The 27,783-nt window shown below is 40.5% G+C and overlaps 1 protein-coding gene across 6 annotated transcripts in view; it reads left to right on the top strand.

The window, feature by feature from the left end:
* AKAP6 (A-kinase anchoring protein 6) overlaps window positions 1-27,783 on the top strand; it is a 470,989-nt gene that overhangs the window by 205,719 nt on the left and 237,487 nt on the right. For all 6 annotated transcript variants that reach the window (XR_004903997.1, XM_036029438.1, XM_036029433.1 and 3 more), the window contains exon 5: window positions 14,746-14,868. Coding sequence is in view for 5 of the 6 variants with exons in the window: in XM_036029438.1 (XP_035885331.1) it covers window positions 14,746-14,868 (123 nt within the window). In the remaining variant the exon portion in view is untranslated. The remainder of the gene's footprint in view (window positions 1-14,745; window positions 14,869-27,783) is intronic.

Here is a 27,783-nt window from a genome sequence, read left to right as displayed (position 1 = left end):
CTTTATGCTGGCAGCTTTGCCATTGTCGTGTCTTAAAAATACCTGTTGGCATTCCTGTTTGTGCTCTGTTCAGGCAATGGAGAGGAAATCATTCCACAAGCGTGGGTTCTGTGTCAGGGTCACTCGTGACGTCGGACGACGTCGGAGGTGGAGGATCGCACCATGTAAAGATCAGTGGCCAGGAACTTGCATGGTGAGGAAGTAACTTTACCCAGGAAAGGTGCTGCCTGACACTGAGGGCCAGGTTTTCTATTTTTCAGATGATGAGGCCCCATGCCTTATTTTTTAGGAGGCCAATGGCTCCAGCATTTGCCTTCCTTATTTATCAAGGAATAAAGGAAGTTGTCATTTTCTTTTCATTGCTTTTAAGATAATGAAACTAGAAAGTTGTCACTTATAGGTAGTGCTCTGATATTTCTGGATTTGTCTGTAGACTATTCAGCTCTACTCAAGTGAGAAAGGTGAGTGCGTGTGAAGGAGAGAGGAGAGAGAAGGGGAGAAAGAGAGAGAGAAGGGGAGAGAGTGACAGCGAGAGAGGGAGGTACATGTCACAATTGGCAACCTAGTACTCTTGCTTTTTCTTCCTCCCTGAGCCCATTACCTTATAAAAATAAAGCCAATAAGTTGAGTTAATAAAAATATTTTGTTTTCTTTGTTTTTTTTGTAACATAGAAAAGACTATTGGTACTCTTCTAAAATAAAGTTTCATTAAAGGCTTTTTCCTGACCTTGTCCCCACTGCATCTATGGTTTTATGTTGTTTGATGCATGCCACTGTGTTTAGGAGACCACAGCTGACCCTTGAACATACAGGTTTGAACTGCACGGATGCACTCATATGCACATTTTTTTTCTATAGACATACAGTTGGCCTTCTGTATCTGCAGATTCAACAAACTGTGGATCGAAAACAGTATTTTTGATCTGTGGTTGGGAATCTGTGGATGCAGAGGGATGACTTAAGTTTTATGTGGATTTTTGATTGTGTGGGAGGTCACCCCTAACCCTCATGTTGTTCAGGGGTCAACTGTATTGACCAGAGTCTCCTTAATGGGATATAGAGCCCATGAAAAATCATATTGTGCCCATTTGTCTCTTTAGACCCACTTTTATGTGAGGGAAACAAGACTGGAAAGAATTTCAAGACTAGCCTTGTTCAAGGTACCAAAATTTTGAACATTCAGAAAAGCGGTAGATGGAACTCTATGGCAAAGGAAAAGGTGCATTTGGTAGGAAGAGATTTTTGGAGACGTTAACAGGTACAGGGCTTTCATGGAGGTGGATGGCGGTGGAACATGCAGACCAAGAAGGCAGGCTCTCCGGCTGTGTTGCCAAAGCCCTAGTGCCCCCGTTCCCACTTACCGCCTTTGTTACCTTGAGCAAGTGACTTGACCTCTTTGTACCCCAGTTTTCTCCCCTGTAGAACAGGATTGAAAGTACGCCTTCCATTTAGAGGTGTTGTGGTGAGTAAATGTGTTAAAATATGTAAAGGGCTGAGAGTATTATCTGGCATGTAGTAAGCATTTATCAGATGTTAGCTCCTGTGGTTGTTATTGTTGGCATTATTACCAGTATGGGAGCAGAAGGGTTGGGCCAGGCCGCTCATTCTGTACGGTACAGATGCCTTTGGGGATTCAATGCCACCACCCTGTTTTCTCCTCCCACCTTCAGCCACACGGTTGTTGTGAAGCTTCAGCCTCCTTCATGTCTCATGATAGTTGAGATAGCCTCTCCCCTGTCCTGGGGCCAGTGATGGTCACCCTACCTTCCTGCACCCCTCTCCTCTGTGAGACTCTGGGTCTCCTGCCTTGACAGATGATTCTCATGCTGTATTAGAGATAATTCTTCTCTAATTGGCCCAATAATTTTAGTTAATGTACATCTCTGACAGCTTAGGAAGTTTATGTAAGGGAATTTATGCTATAAATGCCTGTTCAAACAAACACAGGCAACCTTCTAATTTATAATATTGTCACACAACAACCTTATAAATAATATGCACTTATTTACTTATAATTTTCATTTACATACATTATCTTTATAATTATGTGCTTATAAATAATAATCCCATAGCTCTCTTTAGCCAAAGGGAGGGTCAGTACAATATATTCTGGGAAGTAAAGAGAAGGGCCTCCAATAGGTTTAGAAATGTCCCTCAAACCACTGACCCCTGAAGATGGGAAAATTTAAAAGGTGGGTTGGAAAGTCAGCAATAGGTTGGGATGATTTGTTTGGAGAGGAGCATATAGCTAAAAGAATGCCAGTCTTTTCACTATTTTTTAAAACATAATTTAAAAAATAATAATAATGTGTAATGTTAAGATTTAATAGGGTATTACTCTTATATATAAATAAGTTAACAAATAAGAGGAGTCTTAAGAGTAAAAGCTTGAGAACTACTGATCTATATCATCATGCACCATACTTCGATGATTATCATTGTGTTCTGAAGTCTATAAGAAAACAATTTAAGTCATTTATTTATGTGTGAGCTCCAGGCCTTAACACAATGTCTGATATGTAGCAAGCTCTCAATACATAATTATGAGTAAAAGCCGAATACACATGTGTGCATGTGTACGCACACATGGAGTTCGAGCAAAAAGGCAATTCAGTCTTTACTTCAGCTAGCCTAATGCTACTCAATCTAGGTAGTTTATACAATTAGCTAAACCAATAGCACTCTTAAGTTTTATATCACTCTTAAAAACTCTCATTCTTTTTTTGAATTCTAGAAATTTTTCCAAGAGGATGTCCCAGAATACTTTCAAGTGAACAATTAGAACTCTACTTGAGGACAAAAACCTGAGATCTTTTGGCTGGGCTTCCTATTGGTTTTATGTTATCTGCGAAGCACTTAATCTTTCCCAGACTCAGTTTCCTCATCTGTAAAGTGGGAGGCACTGAACTAGGTGGTATCTAAGGGCCTTTTGAAGACTGGGCCTGTGCTTTTAATGTGCATGGGAACTCTTCTTTTCGCTTTTGCAAGCAGGTGCATTTTGGTAGTACTATTTCCTGTCTTCTTGGCCCTAATGATAGCGCAGCCACTGAGCTGTTGCCCTTTACTGCCTCATGGCTCTGAAGTTCTCTGGTAGAAAGTTGGCTATTTCAGTGCTCATTCAGCATGATAAACTCTCCTCATGGAATTCCATTTTTTTCTAAAAAGATTAACTTTGTTATTACTAAAGAACTATATGTTTCCTAGAGAAAAGTTAGAATGTTTAGGTAAACAGCTCAACAATCACAGGTAATCTTTTGAACAACCTTAGCATTCTACAAAGAATCCCATCTAACCATGTGCATTTTTGTTTCAGATATTTGATTTACAAGGAGGTCTTACTTAACAGGGAAGTATTTAGAGCTAAACACAGGAATATGACATTTTCAGCTCCGTACTTCAGTGTTGAAGAGTTGGTATTATGGACATGTTGGGAAATGGTGTTTATTAAAAGTGATTGCTATCCACAACCAGGTTAGGAGAGACTTTGCACTGTAGAAAAAGAGAGAAGGAACAGGAAGGGAGAGAGAAGAGAAGAGGAAGGGAGGGGAGCAAAAGAAAGGAGAGAGGAATGGAAAACAAGAGCAGGGAGAGGCTAGAAGAGGAAAAAGGCAAAATAACAGTAATCAAGAAGGGGAGAAGAAAGGAGGACTGAAAAGAGAACACAGCCCTAGCTGGTGTGGCTCAGTGGACTGAGTGCTGGCCTGAGAACCAAAGGGTCACAGGTTCGAACTCCAGTCAGGGCACATGCCTGGGTTGCCAAGCATGTGGGGGGGGGGGGATGCGTGAGAGGCAACCACACATTATACATTGATTTTTCTCATCCTTTCTTTCTCCTTCCCTTCCCTTATCTCTAAAGATAAATAAATAAAATCTTCAAAAAAAGACTGTAGGACCTTCAAAAAAAAAAAAGAGAACAAAGAGTGTAGGGAGAATTATCTAAAACAGGTGCCTGTGATGGGGATGGTTGAAGCTGGGCAGCAAAGCGTGAGTAACAGTGGATGTTACTAGCCTTTGTTTTTCTCTCTGCAGCTCTCTTGGGAGTAAGCCTGGTTAGAAAGGCAGTATTGTATAGTAGTTCAGAGCTCGGACTCTGAAACAAAATCACTTGATATCTATTTAATGGCTTTATGACCTTGAATGAATTACACAACCTCTCTCTGCTTCAGCCTCTTTATCTATACAACAGGGAAATTAGTGCAGATTAAATGATTACTTAAGTTATTAGAAAAATAACTAGTAGATAGTCAGCCAAATATTGTTATTTATAATACTGTTATGAAAAATCTATAGTTAAGGCATTAAACTATCATAATCCTAAATTCTAAGGTGCGAGCAACTCAGATTCTTGTTTGGGATTTAGAGGCAGATAAAGATGATCTCACTGCAATTTTAATTTGCAACTCTCTGATGATTAGTGATGTTGAGCATTTTTTTCATATGTCTGTTGACTATCTGTATGTCCTCCTTAGAGAAGTGTCAATTCTGGTCCTTTGTCCATTTTTTAATTGGGTTGTTTGTCTTCGTGGTGTTGAGTTGTATCAATTCTTTATACATTTTGGAGATTAACCCTTATCAGATATATCGTCGACAAATATGTTCTCCCATTTGGTGGGTTCCCTTTTCATTTTGTTGATTGTTTCCTGTGCTGTGAAAATGCTTTTTAGTTTGATGTAGTCCTGTTTGTTTATACACATAACACATAGACACACACGACAGTGTAGTGATAGGCAGAGGGAGATCAGGACGGGGTAGGTGGAGATGCACAAAGGGGTAGGGAATGGACAGAAGGAGGCTTTGCTTAGAGGGATGGGTGCACACATGGAGTGTGTAGATGTTCTTTTATTGAGTTACATGCTTGAAACCCGTATGGTTTTGCAAACCAACGTTGTCCTAATAAATTAAATTTAAAAAAATAATAAAAGATGATCTGCTCTGCTCCTCCAGTGCTTCTGGAGGACAAGGGTGCTTGAGTCAAGTCAGCTAGAGTAAGTGAGTGAAGCTTCAGGGCAGTCAGACTCCCCAGCAGGAGCCCCAGCTTCACTCCGGAGAGCTGTATTGAGCTCGCCTGTGCTTCTCTGTCTCCTCTAAAAAATGGAGAGTCTCGGGCTCTTAGAGCATAGGCTTGTCATAGGGATTAAATAACTTCCTGGCACATAAGTGCTTGATTAATATTAACCTACTATTATTTCTAATTCATTTAATCACTTCTATTTCTAATAGAGTTTGGTGATATGCATTTCAGTTGTGCTTTGCCCTTAAAATTGTTGATCATTTCCTTTTAAAAACCAACAGGGAGCAGCTGAACTCAGAGGCTGTCGGTTTGAGGAGGAAGCCCTTTCTCATTATGAAAGCTAGGGGTCGTTATGGGTTCTTTTTTTCTCAGTTTAAACTGCTCTCAATAGCATTTGAAGGAGTTGGGGATTCAGCTCAATTTATCTATTCTACATGATGCTGAATTCTGGATAGAACTTCCCACCTGTTCAGTTTTAGATAATACCTTTCTATGTTCCCTTTGCTTTCTCTTTCCAACTGACAGCCTTATAACTTTATTTTAGGATAATTTTATCAGGAATGTTTTTATATTTTAAAGATATCCTATTTAACCTTTGGAAAGAAGCTAAATATTTCATAAAACATTTCAGTATTTGAGTTTTCTTATGGGATCAGAGCTAAAACTGCATTAACCATTTCATTTTCTCTTTAATCTTTCTTTTAAAAGCCACACACCATATCCTTCCTTCTGTCAATTCCTTGTATGGTTTTGGATTTTGTAGGCAGAAATGTGGGTGAATGTGTGAGGTGGTGGAGTCTGAAGCACCACTTTTTGTCTTGAGCATCTGGGGCTTAAGTGCATTAAGTACATAGACGTGTGGTCGGGAATGGCTGACTGCATTTGGGTGCCATTATGTAAAAATCTAAGTGAGTCATTTTGTGTAGGAACTCTGTGCATAAAAATTCATAAAATGGGAGATTAAATACATATATATTGGTATATATATATATATATTATACATATACGTGTGTATTAATAGATATAAAATCTCAGTGCATAATTTTGCTTCTAAACTGAGTTCTAGTTCTACCAGCTAAGCCTAAATAAAGCTTCCCTGTGGGTAGGGTAGGACTGCGATTACTCATTGGTAGCCATTGCTAATGCAGTGACTAGGTTCAAAGCATGTGTACCATTTTGAAAAGTTAGGCCTGATTATTCTTAAACTTGTGGCTGTGAATAGAGGAATGTGATGCCCTTCAGACCTACCGATGGAATAAGGAGGCAGGGAAATCGTTGCTAACTTGCAGATTCAGCTGCTGTCCCCTCCATGTTGCCTCCCTCCTCCGAATGCCCGGAGCAATTGGTGCCACCTGTGTGTGGGGACTTTTCTCATCCATCTCCCCTGAGGTGCCTAGCACAGCGCCATATGTGTGGTGAATAATCAATATTATTTATTTATTTAATTGAATTTATTAGGGTGACATTCGTTCATAAAATTATATAGGTTTCAAGTGCACAATTCTATAACACATCATCTGTGTATTGAATTGTGTGTTTGCCACCCCATCGTCTCCTTCCATCACCACTTATCCCCCCTTTACCTTCGTCTACCTCCCCCACTCCACTTTCCCTCTGGTAATCACCACACTGTTGTCTGTGTCTATGAGTTCATTTGTATTTTTTTTCTTACTCCCTTCACTTGTTTTACCCAGCCCCCTAGTCCCTCTCCCCTCGACAGCTGTCAGTCTGTTCTCTGTCTATGAGTCTTTTTATTTTGTTTGTTAGTTTACTGTGTTTATTAGATTCCACATATAAGTAAAATCATATGGCATTTGTCTTTCTCTGACTGGCTTATTTCACTTAGTATAATACTGTCCAGGTCCATTCATGTTGTTGCAAAGGGTAAAATTTCCCTCTTTTTTATGGCCAAGTAGTATTCCATTGTATAAATGTACCACAGCTTAAATGAATGAAATAAAAGATCAACTTGGAACTTGTTGATTAGGAATGGCTTTTAAAAATCATTTATTAAGCCCTAGTTTTACACTAGGCTTTAAAATACATTTTCTCTTGAAATTCTCATGTAAACTCAAGATGAATATTGCTGTCCCTCCCTTATAGGTGGAGTATCTGAGATTCAGAGGCATTAAATAGCTCATTTAGTTTCCACTGTTAGTAAGAGGTAGATGTGCCTGGAATCAAATTCAGTTTTGTCTGGTTGTAGCAACTGTTCACTTAACATTTTCCGTGCTGTTTTTTTAAAAAATATATTTTATTGATTATGCTATTACAGTTGACCCATTTTCCCCCCTTCACTCCCCTCCACTCTGTATACCCTCTCCCACTCATATCCCCCCCTTTAGTCATGTCCATGTGTCATACTTATAAATTCTTTAGCTTCTACATTTCCCATACTATTCTTACCCTCCCCCTATCTATTGTCAACCTACCATCTATGCTACTTATTCTCTGTACCTTTTCCCCCTCTCTCCTCCTCCCACTCCCCTGTTGCTAACCCTCCATGTGATCTCCATTCCTGTGGTTCTGTTCCCGTTCTAGTTGCTTGCTTAGTTTCTTTTGGTTTTGCTTTAGGTGTGGTTGTTAATAATTGTGAGTTTGCTGTCCTTTTACTATACATGTTTTTTCTTTATCTTCTTTTCTTAGATAAGTCCCTTTAACATTTCATAAAATAAGGGCTTGGTGATGATGAACTCCTTTAACTTGACCTTATTTGAGAAGCACTTTATGTGCCCTTCCATTCTAAATGAAAGCTTTGCTGGATAGAGCAATCTGGGATGTGGGTCCTTGCCTTTCATGACTTAGAAGACTTCTTTCCAGCCCCTTCTTGCCTGCAAGGTCTCTTTTGAGAAATCAGCTGATAGTCTGATGGGAACTCCTTTGTAGGTAACTGTCCCCTTATCTCTTGCTGCTTCTAGGATTCTCTCCTTCATTTTTACCTTGGCTAATGTAATTATGATGTGCCTTGGTGTGTTTCTTCTTGGGCCCAACTTCTTTGGGGCTCTCTGAGTTTCCTGGACTTCCTGGAAGTCTATTTCCTTTGCCAGAATGGGGAAGTTCTCCTTTATTATTTGTTCAAATACGTGTTCAGTTTGTTGCTTTTCCTCTCCCCCTTCTGGTATCCCTATAATTTGGATGTTGGAACATTTAAAAATGTCCTGGAGGTTCCTAAGCTTCTCCTCATTTTTTTTTAATTCTTATTTCTTCATTCTTTCCTGTTTGGTTGTTTTTTTCTTCCTTCTTGTCCACTCTATTGTTTTGAGTCCCAGTTTCCTTCCCATCACCTTTGGTTCTCTGTGAATCTTCCTTCCTAGAAGGAAGGAAGATCTCTTCATCTCTTTTATGGTAACCTGCATTTTTTCATGTAATTTGTGCCCAAAATCAACCAATCCTGTGAGCTTCCTGATCACCAGTGTTTTTGAACTGTGCACCTGATAGATTGGCTATCTCTTGGTCGCTCAAAAGAATGAGCTCTGGGGCATTGATCTGTTTTTCTGTTTGAGACATCTCTCTCTCTCTCTCTCTCTCTCTCTCTTTTTTTTTTTTTGGTCTGGTCACTCCTGTTATGGTGAGGGGTGGAGCCTTAGGTGTTCACTGGGGCTGGGCACCCCAGTCGCTAGATTGTGACGTTATATGTGGGGGCGGGGGCGGGAGGGAACAATGGTGGTAGCTCCATTCTCCTGGGACCACAGTCCCTTCCCTGGGATCCTGGGCTGCGCGCTCTGTCTCCGTCCACAATTGCCACCTCACTGGGTCCGCCAGCTGCCGCTCTCGTACTCAGGGATCACCCGCTGCAATCCTGTGCACCCTGGATGCCTTACGTGCCCACTGCTCTCTGCTCTCCGCACCAAGACCCATGCTGCAACCTGCACCCAGCTGCTTGTCTCCACTTCTCCTACCAGTCTGGATGAATGGGTCTACTTCAACTTCTTGGCTGTCCAACTTCCATTCAGATAAATTCTCTGTCAGTTCTGGGTGTTATTCTGCCTCTAAATTGTTGTTCTAATCTTGGTTGTGCGTGGAGGTACGGTGCATCCACCTATGCCTCCATCTTGCCTGAAGTCTGTTTTTTTTAAAATATACCCTCTCATGTTCCTCACAATTTATTCTCATTTAGAGGTTTTTTAACTTCTAATTTCTGCCAGGGACTTGAACAAATTGTTAGATCAACGGGCCTTTCCTGATTTTATATGGTGCCAAGTGAGGCTCTCCAGATGCAGGCACTGAGTCCAGCACCTTCTGGTCCTGCAGCACTGGGTAGGTCTCTTCACCTCCTCGGGCCTCAGTCTTACAAACCTGTGACGTGGGGGTGACGGTAGTGCCCACCTCACAGCGTCTTTATGAGACCCTGGGGCCAAATGGCCTGTTGTGTGTACCAGTGCTGTGTGAAGATTTCTATTGTTTCAGCTAGAATTGTTCAGAAGAGATAATTCACAGAGTCCTTTAATCTTGGGATACTAAGAAAGGAGTAAATACTTTTTAATGTTTAAAAGATTCAACAGCAGAGGCTCACCATTTTTTTCATAAATATTGTAAAAATAGCTCCTTTTTTTGGTGTTCATGCCTGAACACAGCCCACTTGATCTAGACAAGATGAGACATCATCGCTCTGTCCACTGAGAAGTATGAATCCTTTGGTGGTGAACACACACACGTTCACACCCACACATTCACACACACATCCAGACAGCAAGCACCAGCAGGAAATGAGCAGTTCAGATCACTGGCTGGGCTACCTCCTGAGAGCCCAGCACCATCTCTGTGACTGAACTGAGTCAAACTCATCTGTAACTGAGACACGGGTAGAACAGGCTCATTCAAGCATGCGCCTGGTTTAAATTTTGGGTTTAAATTTTCTGTGAATTAGAAATAAACTTCACTGTGATTTTGCTTGCTAAAAAGAAGTTGCTCTTCTCTTACCCTTACCTTAAGTAAATTTATGTTTCTTATTAAGCATCCAGCCTCATCACAAATCCCCTTTCAAAAAAAATTAACAGAAAATAGTGAATGTAAAGGAGGAAGGACTCAGAGTTCAGGGAATTTTCCTCAGTGTTAGGGCTGTGGGGCTGGGAGAAACACGCTTTCCCGTCACCCAACTGATGACGTGTCTCCAGGTGTGCTGTTTCTCAAGGTCATTGCAGTGCTGTGGGAGAAGCAGACTCAGAGTGAGATACAGGTTCAAGTCCCAACTTTGCCACTAGTCGAGTCACTCACCTGCTTTGACCATCAGTTTCCTCATCTGTAAAATGGCCATAATCAGCTCCATGTCACAGACTTGGAGTGACAATGCGGCATCTGCTTCCTGTTGTGTACACCCCCTTCTCCCTTTTAGGCAAATAGTTTTTCATTTCAATTGTGTCTAAAATTATATAATTCTATAAAAAAACACACAACTATCCCCCTACGCTTTCAGCTCTGTAAGGCAGAGACCATCTCTTGTTTCCTACTGTATCCCATATCTGGTGCAAGAGGCTCTTCTTTTCATTCCTGCTGCACATGACCGCCTTGACAGGCACAACAGTAATTAATTACTGCCCCTCCCCCATTTAAATTTACCCGAGCTACCTCTGCTGTAGGAGAGACATAGGTAGGAAAATCAGTGAAATAATGGGTATTCTTAACCTGCCATCAGAGTGTAGCTATTTGCAAGACTCAAATGTAAATTTAATATAATATAATTTTCAAATGCATGTTAACCAGCTGAGGACTCTAGCAAATTATTTTTTACAAACCTCTAAGTGTACATTTGCATGCACTTTGACTATGCTTCTTAGTCTTTAAATAGATTGATGCTTTAGCAAGTGTAAACGTAGGATTTTTTTCAAAGCACCTCATTAAGGAATTTTCAAAATGCAAATGCTTTGCAAGAGGGGAGTGTATTGCCAACTGGTGGTAGCAGGGCTAAGAGTTGCTCCATTCTCTCCCACATTGGATAACCAGGGTTTCTTCTGGAGGCTGAATCCTGGCTTGGCTCCAGTCAACAATCTGCGGACTCTCAGAATATGTATTACATATGAGCATGGCAAGGGACACACTCGGGGGGGAAACAGTTAAGAGGGTGGCTGACAAAGAAGGGGCCTGTGGACTGGGTCACCCTCAGTGGGTCCCTGGAGAGCTTGACAAGGAATCAGAGAGTGGTAGTGGAATAAGGGGTAGAAAGGGGCCAACGAGAAGGCCAGTGGTGGCGAGTGTCCGGAGAGGGACTGGACAGATAGGATGTATCAGCAGGAGTTTGGACAATGAAGGCATTAAAATATGGCCTTTCAACAGTTTGTAATTAGCCTGTGGCAGTGAGGTGAATGTGTGTAAGTGTGCTTTTTATGTGGTTCGATGGCAGCATTGGACTGTGTCCTGAAGAAAATCTAATTTTTATAGCTATCAGTGACTCTCCAGGTAACCAAGAATATTAGGGAAACAAACACAGTTAGGTCAAATACTGAGGATGGAGACAAGATTGGGTACAGACAGAATTCTGATACAGGCAGCATACATTTCAGAAGAAAATCCAGAGTATTCCAACTCTCTATTTATTGTAAAACTAAAAAAATGATTAAAATTACTTGAATTCAGTAGGCCAGTGCTTAGATATGCTTTGTTTCTGCTGAAATTTTTTTTGTTGCAAAGATATTTATCTTTTTTATTCCCAATACTGCACAGCAGTGTGCTTTAAGCAGAGTGGACACTTAATAATTATTTGTTAAAAGGATTAATGAATGATCAATATTTGTTCTGTTAGGACTTGATCTGTAGTACCAAATAAAATTTTTTACTTTTCTCCATTTTCCTATGTTTTTGCTTACATCAGCCTCATTTTCCTTCATTCATACCCCAAAGACTCTAGCAGAGATTCTGAAAATGAGCATCAAATATTCATGTATGTGTCCACACGTGAATTCTCGAGCACATAGCATGGCTTGTTGTATCGAGTGGCACTTACTTCGTATTTCTTTTTTTTTTAAGATTTTATTTATTTTATTTTTAGATAGAGAGGAAGAGAGGGAGAAAGAGGGGGAGAGGAACATCAGTGTGTGATTGCCTCTCGTGCACCCCCTATCCAGGAACTGGCCCACAGAACAGGCATGTTCCTTGAGTGAGAATTGAACCAGTGACCCTTCAGTTCGCAGGCTGGAGCTCAATCCACTGAGCCACACCAGCCAAGGCCACTTACTTAGTCTTTCTCAGAAGAGTATCTCATCACCTGGGGATCACTGCACAGAGCCTTGCTGACAGTACACAGTGAAAGGGTCTGGGAGAGGTAGACAAATAGCAGGTGAGAAAGGTATCAAAAATTAGATGGATCCCAGTTTCCCTTGCTTTCATGATTTCTGTTTATTCTCTTGTGACTACACACCTAAGCAGGAGAGGAGGAGGGGGAGAGTTAAGATCTCCTTAAAAGGAGGAGTGCTTAGCTTTTTACTACAAGTTAAGAATAGTGATTGTCAGATTTCATTGTGATTGATGAAACTCTTCAGCACTGGCAAGAGAAGAGTTGAGAAAATGTGTAATAAGTGAAAATCAGTATGGATGGGATATAATTAAGAGGAAGCCCAGAATGATGCCGTGAAAGGACCTCTGTGCCCTCCATAGCGGGCAGCCTTGGTATTTCTGGCTGGCTGGGCTATGAGGAGAGATCATCCAGAAAGTTTCTCTGGGTCTCATGGTTTTTGCCTAACCTGCATCTCACCGATTTCACCTTGCTGTGTAATTATGAATCTGTTAGGAAATCTGAACCACAGTGTTTAATGCTCTTTGGCTAAGACTGATGTTTGTTATTATGAGGTGCACATGCATTCACATACACACACATGGTTTTGTTTCCTTGTTTTTTGGAGGAAGAGAAGATATGAATAGTTATATTTCAAATAACATGTTTTACTATTTATCTTTTTGGATTTAACTGATTGTTTCCAAAATAATTTACTTCTTGACTTAATTTTCCCCAAACCAATTTATACATACAGATATAACAATTCAAGGTCCAAATTCAATAATACCTACTATTTAATAGTATAAATACTATAAAATACTATATTCAACTCACAATTATCAATCTTCTAGACTCTGATATTCTGATGAGGTTCTACAGATATAAGTTCATTTGATCAGCAAAGGCTATCTTAATTTTTCACAAAATATAATTATGAGAGTGTCAAGAGTTAGGACTTCAATTGTAATGGAAAAATACAATAAAAATAAATTAAAAAGTGGAGAAACAAAGGGCAATTGATAGTAATAAAGTATAACTCTTTAATTAAAAAACTTAAAAATGAGAAAAAATAATTAGGGGCTCCATTTCTAACAGACTACCTATGTGAGAAAGGCCAAAACTAATTACTTGGCATGGATTCCTAGCATTTGGAACAAGTTGCAATATGAGAAATTTAGATTTTTCTAAAGGATAGGTGTGATTGTCCTATGTCACTTGGCACGGGAGGGCTGTTTTCAAGAGGAAACGCTTGGGGTAGCACCCAGGAACCTGGGAAACACGAGACACTCCACCACGTGGGCCAACAGGCTCACGCCGGAGCGTGGCTGCCGACGCCACTGCGCGGGCTGCCAGGTCCACCTCTCTGCTCCATCCCCCTTTGACTGACAGGAATGTGTTTCTGAGTGTTATTTGTCTGCACTTCTCTTTACTGCTGTTCTCAATGCCACTTGTTTTCTTCTAATAATTATTTTGAGGCCAATCAATTGCCTGAGTTAAAGGTTTATGAGTCTTCAACTATTATCTAGGAGAAAGCTTAATGACAAAATGTAGTTTCTGAGAAGCATGATTAAAGAAAATGAGGCTTTCCCTATTATCACTTCAGTCTCTGGATATCCTGTTAAACATTAAACATATTATTGAAAATCAAAAGGCAAAACATGAAAAACAGGTTAGTTTAATAGGTAAGTAAGTATCACAGGCCATCTCCCTGAGTACAAACGTCGTATCCTGTCTTTACTCCTTTTCACCTCTAGGTGGAGCTGTTTACCTAGACATGGACAGCAGGCACCCAGCCCCATTTCCTTGCCTTAGGTTCATAGCTGGGCTTTCCTTTTTTTCAAAATAATTTCCTTTTCTACAGATGTGTTCTTTTAAATGGTCAATAAATTTTTATAACCACTATTTGAAAAATTGCAAGATTATTTTGATTTGTGCTCCCTAGCCAAGAATATTTCTTTATATCTGGGACACACCCAGAGTCAAGTGTTTACTTTGTTCATTGATTCCATCTTTTCTACTCTTACAAGCCAGGCTCAGCCACAAACGTTTGGGATGTCATTTGAACTCATCCAAGTCCCTTAACACATTTTTGTGACTTAAAAAATAGATTTCTAGTTCCGTTACATAAAGAATACCATCTTTACAGAAGTGCTTTCCCCCCCAAAGGCAGGGAGTGTTCCTAGCAGACCTGACCTGTTTTTTGGTGAGAGGAGCTTGTGAGACACTGGAAATGTTTTGGTGATTTTAGGTCACTTTTACAATGACACCCCGGAGTCCAATCCAAATTTCTCCTAAAAGTGTTCCTAGGAAAGAAACTTAGAGGAAGTCACGGATAATTTCTTTGCATTTTGATAGGTTTTGGTGCCAGGAATACTGGAAAATTCATTCCATAGTGTGAGACTAGGATGGGAGTGCAGTGGTATCGATTTTACCAGCAGTGAGGTTGGGATATTTAAGGTTGGCTTTAAAAAATAACCAACTAACATGCTTTTCTTGTCCTTTTTCTCCTTTTCTTTTTTGTCACAAGGGGTTTGTAAACAAGCTGGACGAATTCATTCAATGGTTAAATGAAGCCATGGAGACTACCGAGAACTGGGCACCCCCGAAAGCAGAGACGGATGGCCTTAAACTGTACCTGGAGACGCACTTGGTAGGCAAGACTATGTTGCTTTTGCTGTCAGTAACGAAAGGGTTTTAATGCACTACTTGTTTGTTTATGGAGAGTAGTAATTTTATTTATCAGAAATCATTATATGCTAATGAAACCAAGTTTTAACAGGTAAACTGCAGCAGCTGAAAATTATAGGCATTTCAAGTAAAACTATGAAATCTAAATCCTCCATATTTCAAGCCATTTTTCAAAACTTTTTCCAGAAAGTTATTATTTTTAAAAATACCTTAGAAAATTTCATTACACTCTTCCCTCTAAAGCAATGATTGAAGGTTTTCCTTTTCTTAAGAAAATATAAATGAAAGAGATAATTTTGATGACCATTCTAAGCTTTCTAGAATTCTTGTAAAATTAATGAACCTCTCATTATCAAGAGGGTCTACTTTATCAGTTCTACACTGGGTTATTTTAATAAAATATTTAAAGCGATGATCTCCATCATTTTTGCGGCGATGTGGGTTTTCGGCATATAATTAATACAACTGTCATTACATTTGTCCCTGTGTAGAGGGACTGCCGTGCAGGGGAAGTGGAAAACACTTGGATGGATATGCTTCTGAATACGTTAGGAGCAAGAGTTATAGACTGGGGGACGTTTGATGAACCTCGTGAGGTTTTCGCTGAATGCTTCAAATGGCCGATATCAATTATGAAGGGGTGGGAACCAAGGAGTGGAGTGTGATAAAGCATGAAGAAAAAGCACATTGTCGTAGGAAATGAAAATTCAAGCTTTAAGGATCTCATCTTTATTCCTTTCACTGATAGCATAAAATTGACAAAGGTAATGAACACGAATCCTTGGGTACCCAACTGTGGGGCTGATTTTCTGCCCCTTTTACACACCCAGAATATGGATTGAATAAGCACTGTGTGAGAAGCTGCGTGTATGAGAGTTCACAGGATTTCAGGACCGCTCCCTCACGTTAAGTGAGAGAGAGATGAGAGAGAGGGAGGAAAGAGGAGGTAAGAAAAGGCAGGGAGGGGTTCAGAGAGAGAGAGGGAGAGAAGGGGAGAGAGAGAATACTTTTTTGATGTTTGTGTTTTGCAGTGTTTTAAATCATTGTGAGAAAACCAGTCTGAAAGTCTTGTTGCTACATGCAAACAGCCTTCTGCTTGGGAAAGAATGACAAAACTGTGTGGTAGAGGATGAGTGTATTGCTTCCCTTTTTAGAGACCTTGGTTGATGGTGTGTAAAAATGCCAGTAACCTTAAACACCTCTCTTGTACATGGGTTTTTAAATACTGCCCTTAGTACTCAATTCCCTGTTGAGTAGAGCATTGATTTTTTTAAAGAGGGCATTTCATAATAGCAAGATAAAGATATTCAGTGCTTTATAATGTAAATTGTATTAATTAGAATGTCAACTCTTCACTGGCATTGTTCTGACAGAAATTCTAATCTGTGTTTAAACAGGAATATATGAACTTTATTTCACATTAAGTGTGCTGTCTTAATTTCTCTTGATTTAATATTTTATGGGAAACACACATTTAGTTTTTGAGGTCTCAGAGGGCATGGGGACATAAAGAGTGCTTCAACTCTTTTTACTGAAAGCCAGGCTAAAAGAGTGTGAACCAAGGTCTCTCTTCTCTTTGGGAGTTGAGTGACATGACCACTAATAACCAATGTCCCATTCTCAAATCTGTATCACAAATCTATGTTCCTTACTTAGCATCCCCGTGCTGTCCTCTGCCTCATTCCAGCCCAACACTACCCACTAGAACTTTCTGGGATGATGGAATATTTTATATTGTGTTGTCCAGTATGGGAGCCACTAACCACATGTGTCTGCTGAACACTTGAAATGTGGCAAGAGCAACTGAGGAAATGCATTTTAAATTCTAATTAACTTACATTTACATTTAAATTTCCACACATGGCTTGTGACTACTATGTTCTAGCCTTATAAATAGCAGAATGCTCTACAGCTGACCACAAAGACTTGTAGACAGCCTTACTTATTGTCTCACAGTGACATTGTCATCCGAATGTCAACCGTTATCCCCTTTGCTGTGGGTCTCTCCTTTAGATCCACAGCAGAGTCCTTCTAACATGTTTATCTCTTAAAGAATAAACTTGTTTCTGCCTAAAGATCAACACTTTCTTGAACAGTTTGCTCCATGCTCATGTCTGATCACATTGGTTTGAATAGAGATAATATAGCAACATCTTTATCTCTGCTTTGCAAATAGTGAGGGGTTGTGGTATCCAGGTCTGTTCACTGGATGCTGGGTCACAGTCTCAAATTTCACTCCTGCAATTATGAGTAATACTGTCTAACAATTACTGAAGGCCTAGTGTGTGTGGATTCCACTGAGTGATCCTTAAAGACAATTACCAAGTCACTTGTTATATTCATGCTGTGACTGTTACTCCAGATAGAGCCTTTCAAAAAACATCTTTAAGCCCTGGCTGGCGTAGCTCAGTGGATTGAGTGCGGGCTGGGAACCAAAGTGTCCCAGGTTCGATTCCCAGGCAGGGTACATTCCTGGGTTGCAGGCCATAACCCCCAGCAACCGCACATTGATGTTTCTCTCTCTCTCTCTCTCTCTCTCTCTCTCTCTCTCTCTCTCCCTCCCTCCTTTCCCTCTCTAAAAATAAATAAATAAAATCTTAAAAAAAAATCTTTAAACTCTGAGTTCCTCTTCTCTGTCTCCCTTAGGACAATGTCTACATTGTCTTTTGATCAATATTGTCGTTTATATTTTTATTGCATTTCTTTGTTGTGATGCTGGCTTAATTAAGTTATTCTTCTCAAAAGAAGGAAAAATACCTACCTTACTGTAAAGGAAGTATGTATACAACTAAGCCTACAGGTTTATATTCCTTACTTCACTCTGCATAAGTCATTACTGCTTGTTGATGAGTAGGCAAATAGTATTTGCAAGATTATTCAGCATGCAGAGGCAGGTAGCTACCTGAGTTTCTTTAAATATCTCTATAGATTCTGTAATTTAACATCAAATCAACAGATATGCAAGGCCCTGAGTTCAGTATCTCCTCTAGTTTAATAATGTGTTAGAATAGCTGGCACTCTACAATGTTTATTGTAAAGAAAAACAAATATGAAAACAATAACAAAACTTGTACATTTATATTTCAATGCTTAATTCAATTATTTTCCATGATGGTAACCAAGGGTTTTTACCAACACAAATCAATTAAAGCTTCACAATACCTTTATGAGAGATGTGAAGGAGCTTTATTTTAACTGTAAGAAATACTGTGAAATTGCAATGATACATCAATGATTTTCCATGATAATTAATCATCTGCTTGCAACCTGGCTGCTCATTTCAAAAATACAATTCCTATCTTCCCAGAAAATGACACTTTCAGGAAAATGTCATTCTAGAAAGGTATTTGGTGAGTATTGAACATATTGAACATTCCTTTTCTTTGAAAACCACTTTTGGAAACTGCAGTGCATACATATGTTCTTAGATGGACTCCCTCCTCTCTCACCTCTGTCCACTTTTTAAAACACCTGTAGTGAGGTATAATTGACATAAAAATATCTATTTAGAGTATACCATTTTGCAAGTTTCTACAAACTGACAAATGTACATACTCATGAAAGCACCACCACAATGAAGACAGTGAACAAATCCATCACATACAAAAGCTTCCTCACGATCTTTGGTAATCCTTCCCTCCTCCCTACCAGCCTTTCTCCCATCTCTGAGCAATCAGATCTGCTTTCTGTTACTATTATTGACTAGATTAGTTTGTACTTTCTAGAATTTTACATAGATGGAATCAACCAATATGCACTGTCTCTTTTGGGGGGAAAGTCTGGTTTCTTTCACCCAGCACATTTGTTTAGATGTTGTGTGTTTTAATTGTTCATCCATTTTTGTTGCTGAGTAATATTCCATTGCATAGATATACCACACTATGTTTATCCATTTACCTGTTAATTGTTTTCCTCACCACCATTTTTATTGGCTAGAGAAGCAAAATTCAGCAAAAACTGCGTTTGAGCACAAGCATCATAAGTAGTTTTGGGCAGACTATTTAGATATTTTTTCCATTAAGAGAATTTATAGTCTTTAGAGTTAAAAAGTAGCAGAACAGGATATCAACTTCTCCCTTTGCTCCTGAAAAGATAGCTCTGATCTCCCAAGTCATTTTTGTGCATGCCCAGTGCACCAAATGGATACCACATGCTGTGCAATCAACTGTGGGAAAACAAACCAAAAGGTTTTTTTGTTTTTTGTTTTAACTGTAGCCAATCAGAGTGTCCAGTAGGAGAAACTCAGGTCAAACTGACACCAGAGAGCTGTGTGAGAATTGGGAAAAAGACCAAGCTCAGGGCTTGGCTTAATCTTGGGAGATAAATTTGTATGGGTCATGCTGGGCAACCATTAACCAGCCTCATAGAAATATGCTTGGAAAAACAACATTCTTAACTCAGTTTGATATGTGAGGAAACATGGGGGAAATGGTGACAATGAGTTCAGGTATCTGAAGCACCTGTGAGTGCAAGGCGGTTATGAGGCGCTAGGAGTACATGATGAGTGAGTTAGGCTTCTTTCTTCCGGGTATTTCCAGTCTGAGGAAGATGACCAGAGATTCAATGTAGCCATCTGTAGACCCATAAATGATGAATGAAGTACATTTTGAGCAGTAAATTTCTTGTAGGAAAGGCAAAGTACTGTTCAGGGCACAGAGCGGTTTCACTGGTTCTTCCTGGAGGGTAGGGAAGGCTCCAGAAGGTAATTTGATGGACACCTCACAGGGTATGTATGATTTGTTGGATAGACAGGGAAGGAGAGGAGATGGGAGGGGCTTTTGTGGGCAAGTGAGGGAGGTGTGGTGGCCTGTCTGGTGTGGCTGAGATCGAGTTGGAGTTTTGCAGGTTGGGATTGGGTGGTAAAGGAGATTGTCTTTTTAATGGACTGACCTTTTCTCTGGGGGAAATGGAGATTCATTGAAGGTTTGACTTTATTTTAACACAGGAGAGTGACATGGATCAATTCCCAGTGCCATCGGGTGGGGTCCTGCTGGTGTAGGTTAGCTGGGTGAAGCCCATGGCTCACATGAGAGAGTAACTCCGGGCATCACAGATAGCGCTGTGAGTGTATAGCATTTGAAGGGTCAGGCAATATGTTATGAGTTCCTTTTCATGACTAACTAATGTATGGATATAACTCAATATTCTAATGGTAAATAAGGGAAGGGAGTATAAAAACACAGAAAGTCAAAAGTAAACCTCCCACCTTTGTCCCCTGAGTCACTCATTCTCTTCCCTTCAGGCAGCCATTGTCCTTTATGTGCTTTCAGAGTGATTTCAAGTATTTGAAAGCAAATGCATATGTGTACTTAACCTTGCTCCCTTAACATACATTATCAATAATTCAAAATCAGTGTACAGCTGCACCACCCCTTTGAGTGGCTGCACAGGGTTCTGTGTGTGAGTGTGCCATGACTGGTGTGACCAGTCCGCTGTTGGTAAAAACTTAGGGTGCTTGCACTCTCTCTCAGTTATAAACAGTGCTTCTGTGAATATCCTTGGATATTCATCATCTTGCATAGTATCGTTATGTCCTTAGAATAAATACCTTCCATGTGAAATTTCTGGGTGAAAGATTATACACATTTAAAATTTTCATGTATTGCCAAATTGAGCCTGATAGAGATTGTAGCGGTGTGTACTCAGCAACACATGAGAAGATGCATTTCTCCACATCCTTGCTGTTGGAGAATGCTGTCACATTGGTTGAGGTTTGTTCCTTTGATAGTTACCAATGGCATCTCATTGTAGTTTAGTTTGTATTTCCTATATTTTAAGTGGAGTTGAGTTCCTCTTCATACTCCTGGGAGGCATTTGTATTTCTTTCCTGAGAACCACCCACTCATATTCTTCTTGGCTATTTTTCTGTTGGGTCATCGGCCTTTTGCTTCAGGATTTATGGGAGATTTTTATATATTAAGGAGATGAGTCACTTTTCTGTGATGTGAATAAAAAGTGTTTTTAAAAGAAACTCTTTGGGGGATTTGGTTCCTAAAGAACACGAAAATCTCAGTGGTTAGAGGAATCCTGGGTCAGGCAGACTGAAGGAAGCCCAGGCTGAGGAGCAGGCGACAGGCCCCGGCCTCTGGCAGCAGCACGTCTGGATCCCAGTTCTGCAAAGACCAGCACGTTCTAAGAGGCAGGGGTGTCAGACTCATTTTCACCGGGGTCCACATCAGCTTCGCAGTTGACTTCAAAGGGCTGAATGTAATTCTAGGACTGTATACATGTAACTACTCCTTAACAGTTAAACCAGAGCTCGGTGCTGCCGCTGGGTAGAAACAAGGTACTGGGCCGGATGAAACAAGCTAAAGGGCTGGATTCCGCCTGTGGGCCTTGTGTTTGCCACCTGTGCTTAAGGAGTTTGTTTGCCTACTAGTCGTGAGTGGAACAAACCTAAGGGCAGGGAGGCTGTGTTGAATGAGTGGATTAAATGATGTCTGAGCAATGAAAGAAGTGGAGAGAACGTGGGCCAGGAATACATGGGAGGTAAATAAGAAGACAGTAGAGAAAATAGATTAGAGAGAGATGGATTGTAGAGGCAACAGTTCTCCTTTTTTAAAATATATTTTATTGATTATGCTATTACAGTTATCCCTTTCCCCCCTTCATCCCCTCCTTCACTCCCTTCCACCCTGAACACCCTCTCTCACCCACATTCCCCACCTTTAGTTCATGTCCATGTGTCATACTTATAAGTTCTTTAGCTTCTACTTTTCCCGTACTATTCTTACCCTCCCCCTATTTTCTACCTACCATCTATGCTACTTATTCTCTGTACCTTTCCCCCTCTCTCCTCCTCCCACTCCCCTGTTGCTAACCCTCCATGTGTTCTCCATTTCTGTGATTTGATTCCTGTTCTAGTTGTTTGTTTGCTTAGATTGTTTTTGTTTTAGGTATGGTTGTTAATCATTGTGAGTTTGCTGTCATTTTTACTGTACGTGTTTTTCATCTTTTCTTTTCTTAGATAAGTCCCTTTAACATTTCATAAAATAAGATCTTGGTGATGATGAACTCCTTTAACTTGACCTTATCTGAGAAACACTTTATTTGCCCTTCCATTCTAAATGAAAGCTTTGCTGGATAGAGCAATCTTGGATGTAGAGCCTTGCCTTTCATGACTTGGAATACTTCTTTCTAGCCCCTTCTTGCCTGTAAGATCTCTTTTGAGAAATCAGATGACAGTCTTATGGGAACTCCTTTGTAGGTAACTGCCTCCTTATCTCTTGCTGCTTCTAGAATTCTCTCCTTCATTTTAATCTTGAGTAATGTAATTATGATGTGCCTTGGTGTGTTCCTCCTTGGGTCCAGCTTTTTTGGGACACTCTGAGCTCCCTGGACTTCCTGGAAGTCTATTTCCTTTGCCAGAGTGGGGAAGTTCTGCTTTATTATTTGTTCAAATAACTTTTCCACTTGTTGCTCTTCCTCTTCTCCTTCTGGTACCCCTATAATTCAGATGTTGCAACATTTCAAGATGTCCTGGAGGTTCCTAAGCCTTTCCTCATTTTTTTTTGAATTCTTGTTTCTTCATTCTTTTCTAATTGGATGTTTCTTTCTTTCTTCTGGTCCACTTTATTGATCTGAGTCCCAGTTTCCTTCCCATTACTATTGGTTGCCTGTACATTTACCTTTATTTCACTTAGCATAACCTTCATTTTTTCATCTAATTTGTGACCAAATTCAACCAGTTCTGTGAGGATCTTGATTACCAGTGCTTTGAACTGTGCATCTGATAGGTTGGCTATCTCTTTGTCACTTAGTTGTATTTTTTTCTGGAGCTTTGATCTGTTCTTTTGTTTGGGCCATTTTTTTTTGTCTTGACACTCCTGTTACATAGTGAGGGGCAGAGCCTTAGCTGTTCACTGGGGTGGGGGAACCCACGTCTCTGGTTTGTGACGTTGTCTGTAGGGGAGTGGTCTGAGAGGGAACAGTGGTGCTTACTCCACTGTCTGCCATATTTCACTTCCCTGGCTTCCCCTAAGCAAATTGGGCCCTTCTGGTGCTGATTCCCATGTGGGTGGGTTTGTGTACATTCTAGGACCCTGTGGGTCTCTCCAACGAACTCTCCAGTGAGGCTGGGAGTTTCTTCCGGCACCTCAATTCCCACAGGTGTTTTCAATTGGTGTTTTGAGGCTTTATTTCCCTGAACTGGGACCCTGGGTTGTGCCCTCTGTCTTGCTCCCCAGTTTTGCCTGGTTTATCTGCATGTGAATGTGGGACTGCCCAGTGTGCCAGCTGCCTTGTGCACCATGCCCCTCCACAATCCTCTGCCTCTCTGGTCCGCCCACTGCCACTTTGCCAAGATTCCTCTCTGCCCAGCTGCCTGACTCCACCCTTCCTACTGGTCTGGATAAATGTGTCTACTTTAACTTCTTGGTTGTCAGACTTCCATACAATTCAATTTTCTGTCAGTACTGGTTGATTTTTGTTTCTAAATTGTTGTTGTCCTTATTTTAGTTGTGCAAGGAGGCACAGTGTGTCTACCTACGCCTCCATCTTGGCCGGAAGTACATAGAATGTTCAACAGTTCTCTTTTTGATGCATTCTCTTGTCTAGTCAGAAATCTCATTACCACCTTCTGTTTCATCTTTCTGGGTTTCCTCCCAGGCTACTAACATCCTTGAGAATAGCACAGGAAGACTTCTGCCCCATAGCTGACAGATCTGACCCGACTTGAATATATGGAAGGCTGTGGAAATTGACTGAAAGCTTCTCTGTGTGTGGAGTGAGACTGATGCCCTGGGGCTATTCTAGGAGTGTGTGAAAGCAGAGAATGGGACCAGGACAAGCAGTGTGTGTGTGAAAAAGAGGGAGCAGATGTTACCAGAGCGTAGTGACCATCAGGGCCATGTGCTGATGGTAGAGCTGAAGGTAAAGCTGTAATTATGGGACTCTAGTTAAAGAAAAACATTCAGTTATACTGACTGGGAAAAAAAAATCAAACTGTATAAAAGAGCATAAAATTCAAAGTGAAAAGCTTCCCTCCCTTGGGTAACCAACACAAACCATTTGTTCTCTATCCTTTTGGACCTTTTGATGTAAAAGTGCACACTTTTAAAGGATTTTAAATTCACATTATATATACTGTTGAATGACTTTTTTTTTGTATCTAAACACATCTCAGATATCCTTCTGTTAGTGCATGAAGATCACTGCACATTTTAGCAGCTTCTCAATATTTTACTGGGAGGATGTGCCACAGTTTATTCAATCATTCTTATGATGATGGCCATTTAAGCTGCCTCCTTATTTACACTTTGGCAAATAACACTGCAGTGAGCATTCAGGTTAGTTGAGTACGGGTCCCTTCTTGGTTCCATCAGTGTTTTGTCTACAGCAGCCACTCAAGGCTCACATATAATGACAGTCTGTCTTAACCCAGCAACAGCTTTTGCCACAGTTCCTAAAATGTGTTTGTGTGTATACGAAGTTTTGAATTTGTGTTTATAGGGGTAGCTTTTATTTTCTTTATAGTTTTCTTTCCTTTTTTTACCTTTTAAATATTTATGTTTATTAAATTTTTAATGTTATTACATTATAGTTTTCCCAGTTTTTTCCCCTTCGACCTCCTCAGCCCAGCCCACCCCCCCTCTCAGACAATCAATCCCCACATTGCTTTTCATAAGGGTAGATTTTGAAGCCCACCTTCTAGAACTTTGTTATTCATTTTAGGATTGGCACCTGCAATTTGAGGTGGCTACTGCAAGGTGGCAACAGAAGCACCCAAATCCTATAGACAGTGCTTACAGTCTTGGTACCCTTGAAGGGTCTGAAAATTTTCCTCTATTGTGTCATCACCCTAAGTAGAAGTTCTCCAAATACATTCAGCTGCTTTTCTTTTGCTTACCCTCCTATCTCCACCTCTGCTCCATGTTTCACTTCCTTTTTTAAAAAATAATTAATTTGATTTAATCTTTATTGTATATTTTTACATTACCATTTAGTCCCCTTATACTCCCCCCAGCAATTACCACACTGTTGTCCATGTTCATGAGTCCTTTCTCCTTTTTGCTTGATCCCTCCACCCGCTAACCTCCCCTACCCACAAGCTGTCATCCTGTTCTCCATCTGTGAGTCTGTCCCCATTTTCCTTGTTAGTTCAGTTTGTTCATTAGATTCCACATATGAGTGAAATCATATGGTATTTGTCTTTCTCTGACTGGCTTATTTCACTTAGCAGAATGTTCTCCAGGTCCATCCATGCTGTCACAAAGGGTAAAAGTTTCTTCTTTTTATGGCAAGTTACCATAAAAAAGATGGATGTTTTCTCTCCCTCTCTTCCTCCTCTCTCTAAAAAATATTTTTTTTCCATCACCATTGATTTCCCTTATACCAGAGGTGGCAAGCACAAGGCCAGTGGGCCAAATCTGGCCCTCCACCTTGTTTTATCTGGCCCAGCACCTTGTTTCTACCCGGTGGCAGCACCAAGCTCCTCATCCCTAGTTAAGGAGTAGTTACACTTATACAGTCCTAACATATTTGGCCCTTTGAAGGCAACCACAAAGCTGATGTGGGGAGAAGTTTGACACCCCTACTATACCATCTTCTGCCTCCACTCATTCCCTCTACCCCTGGCAATTACCACAATGTTGTCTGTGTCCATGAGTGCTTTCTCTTTTCTTTTTCTGTTTTTGCTTGATCCCTCCACCCTCCTCCCCAATGCTTTTCAGATCTGTCATCCTGCTCTCTCTCTATGAGTCTGTCTCTATTTTGCTTGTTAGTTCAGTTTGTTCATTAGATTCCACATATGAATGAAGTCATATGGTGTTTGTCTTTCTCTGCCTGGCTTATTTCACTTAGCTTAATGTTCTCCAGGTCTATCCATGCTGTCACAAAGGGTACAATTTTCTTTTTTATTTATGGCCAAGTAGTACTTCATTGTGAAAATGTACCATAGCTTTTTTTATCCCTCATCTACTGAGGGACACCTGGGCTGCTTCCAAATCTTGGCAATTGTAAGTAATGTTGCAGTGAACACAGAGGTGCTTGTGTTTTTTTGAGTTACTGTTTCAGTTTCTTCGGATAAATTCCCAGAAGTGGAATCACTGGGTCATACTTGAAGTTAGAACAGGCCCTTTCCCCACTTTCTGGTGCCCACCTCTTCCTGTCTACCTTCCTCTGCTGACAGATAGGCAGGCCTGGCGCCAGCAGGCTGAGCTTCACAGGGCCAGCTGCTGCCACGCAGCTGTACTGTACTGCTGAAGGGAGGTGGTCAGATGCAAGAGCCTGAGCTCTGTGACTTTGGCTGCTACCTCCTCCAGCCTCACTAAGCAGGGCTGGAGGCCTTGTAGGAACTTTGAAATTCCATTTGCTTGTGCCTCCTCCTCCCTTCATTCCCATGAGTTTAAGGTGAGTGGCTGAGAGTTTAGTAGGGAGCAACATTACTTCTCTTTGGGGGATTTGAATACTCAGCTCCTAGGCTTGAGTTACTTCCTTTGGCTGCTTGGCAGTGGAAAGGTCTGTTGGGAAGTTATAGCATGTGGGCATTTTGAGGTCAGTGCATGGGGACAGGAGGCTCATTTTGGAAACGTGAAAGTTCTGGACCACATTTCTTTGCTCATATAACTCTAATTCTGTGTATCCAAGAGGAAAATAGTATTGTCTTCCCTTTTCAGGTTAAAGGCTCCCTGAACTATTGAAAGCACCTAGACACATACTTTTTGCCTGATGCAGGTTATGGCCTCTTGGGCCATAATATTTAGCAGTTCTGGTTGTTTTGGAAATGGTTGGTGTTCAGATATTGTAGTAATTATTACTTTATTTAGCATTCTTTTCAGGATGTAATGAATGTTTTAAATTAGAGTGCCAGGGAAACACTGCATTTATTAAGTACTTCCTATTTAGGGTGGTGCTCTGCTAAGCACTGAAGAGAAAGTTTGCACTCTGAGGGCTCACATGGAGGCTACAGGACACTGTACAGACAAGAGCCAGTGCATGACCAAGCTTCCAGGAACTGGGGGGCTGTCACCTGCCACCTCGCTCCCTGTGCAAACCCCAGTGCAGATCCTACTTATCTACAGTGTTACATGGAATTTTGGAATATTGAAATAATTCATCTGATATAAATGATATTAGGGTATAAGTTTTAGGGCTGACATAGATCTTCACATTAGGCAGAAAAATGCTTGTCATATCTACTGAAGGTTTTTGTGAAGAACAAATAAACATGTTATATGTGAAGATGCTTTGTTCATTTTGTAGGGATGGTTCACATCTTCTGTAGAGACCTGGGAACATGTGGTATGGGCAGCTCAGGTGTTCCTAGAGATGCTGAGTTTCTCCCTGTCCGCCTTTCGCTCAACAATTCACCTGTGACTGTCATGTACTTCAGGGACAACTTGTGTTTCTTTGGTGTCTCCTCTGACACCCAGCCTCCCTCGTGCACAATAGTTACTAAAGACATCTGCTAAATGAATGAATGGGCATTTGTAAAAGCAGTGTTACAACCATTGTAGACAGAAAATTATAACTGATATTATAAAATCATCACACAATAGCAGAAAATGTTTGCAAGTTAAATTATTTCCTCTACTATTTCTGAACTGAAATGGACTCTGGCCACAGAGTTTTCTGGGTATTGTATGGTATGTTTGTAACAAGAAAAACACCCATAGAAGGGAAAATAGGAATGCGTTCTTCTGTTTTCAGGATGTAATTCATCCCCTATGGCAGAAAACACAAGGAAAATAAAAACGCTAACTCAGATATTACAAATGTTAAAACAATTCCACAGGTTAATATTACCATTTCAAATATGAAGACTATATGACTAGACAGGATGTTAATGCCTTGACATTCGAAAATTTATTACATTTATTTTTAAAGCAGTTTGGTTCCTCCTTTCAAAAGCATGAAGCACATGGGAGTTGGAATAGAT

Source organism: Phyllostomus discolor, chromosome 1, assembly GCF_004126475.2.
Source record: "Phyllostomus discolor isolate MPI-MPIP mPhyDis1 chromosome 1, mPhyDis1.pri.v3, whole genome shotgun sequence".
Taxonomy (NCBI): Eukaryota; Metazoa; Chordata; class Mammalia; order Chiroptera; family Phyllostomidae; genus Phyllostomus; species Phyllostomus discolor.
This window is presented reverse-complemented; position numbering and strand designations above follow the sequence as displayed.